We start from the raw sequence: 3,730 nt of genomic DNA, 5'->3' as shown, positions 1-3,730 counted from the left end.
GGTTTCTTTCACTTCAAAACTAGAGCCTTACCTTCTAAGTCAGTGGTTTTCAGACTTGAACAGAAATAGCATCAGAATCACCAGGCTTCTTAAAACAGATTGCCAGGACCCACCTAGAGGAGGTCTGGGGTGGGCTCTGAGAATCCGTGTATTTCTAAAAGTTCCTGGGTGATGCTGATGCTGTGGTCCAGGGACCACCCCTTTGAGAGTGGCTGTTCTATACCAGAAGGCCTCTCATTGCTAGTTTGTGTAAACCCAGAGACCATAAGACCAGTTCTGACTCCAACAGCCATGTCTATACGCCTGTGTCGACTCTGAAGTTAGCCCAATTGTTGCAAATTTAAAGGCACACACACAGCTGCAGTCACTACACTGCTAGGCCCAAAGTGTAAGACGCTTGAACTCACCAATCAGAGGAACATTTTCTGAGGCTGGCATGATTTCTGCCACCATTAGCTGGAATACAGTCATGGCCAACAGGATGGTCACTCCCAGGGAGACCTTTTCCCCAGAGGCTGCTGGGAGATAAAAACTCAAGGGAGCCAGAAAAGAGATGAGGACACACGGGATGAGGAGGTTGACGATGTAGAATGAGGACCTCCTCTTCAGAAGGAGAGTGAATGTCACATCCGGGTAAGGCTCCGAGCAGCAGCCATAGGAGATCACATTCTTCACAGCAGGCATGCCACGCACCTCCCATTCCACGTCTTCAATGAAGTCAGAGAGATCTCCGCTGTCCAGGGCATTGAATATGTCCACCTGGTTGCCATTGTAGGTCCAGGAGCCAAAGGTCAGGTTGCACTGCTGGTTATCAAAGGGGAAGTAGGTGACATCCACCACACAGGAGCTTTTGGTGATGGCTGGCGCATCCCAGGTGATCAAGCCATCATGTCGCAGGACCACATTGGTGTTCACAGGCTCTGAAGATTCATCGTCAGCCCTGGAGGTCAGATGAGGAAAGTGAAAATCGCTTGCTAGGACAACTCACCAACTTCCTTACCCCAGATAGCTCACAGCCCTGTGCCCATCACTTCAGTGTTTTTGGCAATGGGTCGCCATTTTCCCCGTCACTCCGGCTTGAGAATTTGGAATCGACTCTACTTTGCCCTTCTCCGCCATCTCCTGTAACTAGTCAGGACCAAGTTCTCTTGGATTTGTCCTTTAAAGCATCTCTGCTCTGTGTCCCTTCCTGTCCATCCCCAATGCCACTGTCTTGGTCCAGGTATTATGATGTGAACATCCAGACAAAAAGTAAGCCTGCCAAGACTAAAATCTACTTATGTGATTTTGTTAATTTAGACACTGTAATATTTAAAATAGCTTTTTGTTGCTGTTGTAAGAGTTGTACACGTTTATTTGTAACATTTGGGAAATACAGAGAAGAAAAGTCATTCACCCATAATCTTAGACATAATCACTTATTCTGGATATACTTCCTTTGCTTTATCAACATTTATGTCTAGCATTTTGGGGTACAGAATTTCTATTTTCTTTAAGGGAATTACTTTTTCTCTACTGCCTGGCAAGGGAAAGGAACTGTTGATCACGGTGCCCGGTGCCCGAGTATCCACTGGCCAGGGGCTGGCTGTGTGAGCCAGTCTAGGTCCAACTGATTCACACTCCCTGGAGTTTAGATCTTAAGCAGGTGACCCAAAGACCAAAGCAGTTACCCTGGTGATGGCTCCCTATTTTAAAAAAAAACCACCTTAATAATCCCTACTGTCTCAAACACTAGAGCAATCTTGGCTTTGTCCTTGCTAAGCCTGGTCATTTCCTTTTTCCTTTAATTCAGTGAGATGTACCATATCCTTCTTTTATTTATTTATTTTTTTTAAAGATAACCAGTAAGGGGATCTTAACCCTTGACTTGGTGTTGTCAGCACCANGTGGCCTTGGTGTCATTAGCACCACACTCTCCCCGAGTGAGCCACGGGCTGGCTCCAAATTTTGATAAATGTTCTATGATTATGTGAAATGTGTCATTAGGGGAAACTGGGTGAAGGGGATAAAGGAACTTTGCACTGTCTTTGCAACTTTTCTGTAAATCAAAAATTATCCCAAAATTTAAAAAGTTAATTTACAAAAAAAGAAAAAGAAAGAAAGGAAAATTAAAAATATACACATGGTCATCTGTTCATATTCTTCTACCACATTCTTTTCATGGCTACACAGTACTCCACTATATCCTACTATATAGATCCACTGTAGTTATATAACCAATCCACTGATGGTCAATATTACGGTTGGTTCTAGGTTTTGTATTTATAAGCAGTGCTGCAGTTTTTGTATTTATAAGCAGTGCTGCAGTTTTTGTATTTATAAGCAACCTCTGTAGCTGAATCTTTGCATTTATCCACTGACTCTTTCCATAGGTTGAGTTGCTGGAAAAGGATGTGCTGGGTCAGAATAGGCATGTTTTTAAAGTTGGTTTGTTTGTTTTTTTCACTCGTTAAAAATTAGGTACCACAACTTTTTTCTTAAATGACCTGTAAGGGTATCTTAACCCTTGGCCTTGGTGTTATCAGCACCGCACTCTCCCAAGTGAGCCACGGGCCGGCCCTTAGGTATCACAATTTTAACTGTAATGGTCTGACTGGGTCCACTCCACACCCAGAAGGGATCTTTAATGTCAGTGTTTACGAAGATAACAAAATGAGTGTTTTGAAAATTCCTGAAGCCGCCCCTGCAGCAGTGAGAAATATGGATAGTCAGTCATATGGGAAGTGAGATCTAGAGGTGAGCTGATGTATTAGTCTGTTTCTGTTGCTTATAACAAAATACATGGAACTGGGCGATGTATTTTAAGAAAATGAAATTTATTTCTTACAGTTTCTGAGGCTGGGAAGTCCGAAGGCCATCTGGTGGTGGCAACAGTGACCCAGGGGTCTCACGCTGCAAGATGGTGGAAGCAGAGAGAGACAGTTCCTCATGCACTACCCTTTTAAAGCCCTCAGAACTATGTCCATGGCCACCATTTTTAATCCATTCACTATGATGTGGTCCTACAATCCAATTACCTCTTCAAGGCCTCACCTTTCAATTACCAAAATAGGATTTCTCATACTCAACATTTACAGTGAGAATTAAGCTTCAATGAGGTTGGGGCGCATCCAGTCTACAGCATTCCTCTCCTGACCCCACAAAAACTCATGTCCTTTTCACACACAAATACATTCATTTCATCCCCAAAGTCTTAACTTGTTTCAACTCAGAAGTCCAAGGTTCAAAGTCCTATCTCTGAAATGAAAACAAGTTATCTACTGCCAAGATACAATGGTGGGAGAAGCATAGTGCATATATTCCTATTCCAAAAGGGAGAGATAGGCCAAAAGAAAGGGGTAACAGGTGCTAAGCAAGTTCAAAACCCAGAAGGGCAAGCATTAAACCTCAAAGCTGGCAAATCAGGTACCTTGACACCATGTTCAACGTCCTCTGAGCATTGGTGTGGGGGTTGGGTCCCCAGGTCCTTGGGCAGCTCTCCTCCTATGGCTTCCCTTGTATTAGGCCACACTTCAGCTCTCCCAGGCTGGTGTTCCACTCTGGTAGCTCCACAGGTCTGGGGTCTCCATGGTGGTCCTGCTGCCACTGCTTCACTAGGCATGGCACTGATGGCTCCAACCCCACATTTCCTTTATTTTATTTTTTTTTTATAAAGATGACTGGTAAGGGGATCTTAACCCTTGACTTGGTGTTGTCAGCACCACACTCACACAGTGAGCCAACTGGACAT

General features: G+C 44.1%; 1 protein-coding gene across 1 annotated transcript in view; it reads right to left on the bottom strand.

Moving 5' to 3' along the window:
- The window catches only part of CHRNA9 (cholinergic receptor, nicotinic, alpha 9 (neuronal)), a 15,213-nt gene that overhangs the window by 5,508 nt on the left and 5,975 nt on the right, over positions 1-3,730 (bottom strand). Inside the window, exon 4 of the mRNA XM_008565935.1 lies at positions 408-940. Coding sequence (XP_008564157.1) covers positions 408-940 — 533 coding nt within the window. The remainder of the gene's footprint in view (positions 1-407; positions 941-3,730) is intronic.

Source organism: Galeopterus variegatus, unplaced genomic scaffold (assembly GCF_000696425.1).
Source record: "Galeopterus variegatus unplaced genomic scaffold, G_variegatus-3.0.2 Scaffold214, whole genome shotgun sequence".
NCBI classification, from domain to species: Eukaryota; Metazoa; Chordata; class Mammalia; order Dermoptera; family Cynocephalidae; genus Galeopterus; species Galeopterus variegatus.
Note: the sequence above shows the minus strand (reverse complement) of the source record. Positions and strands in the feature narration are given on the sequence as shown.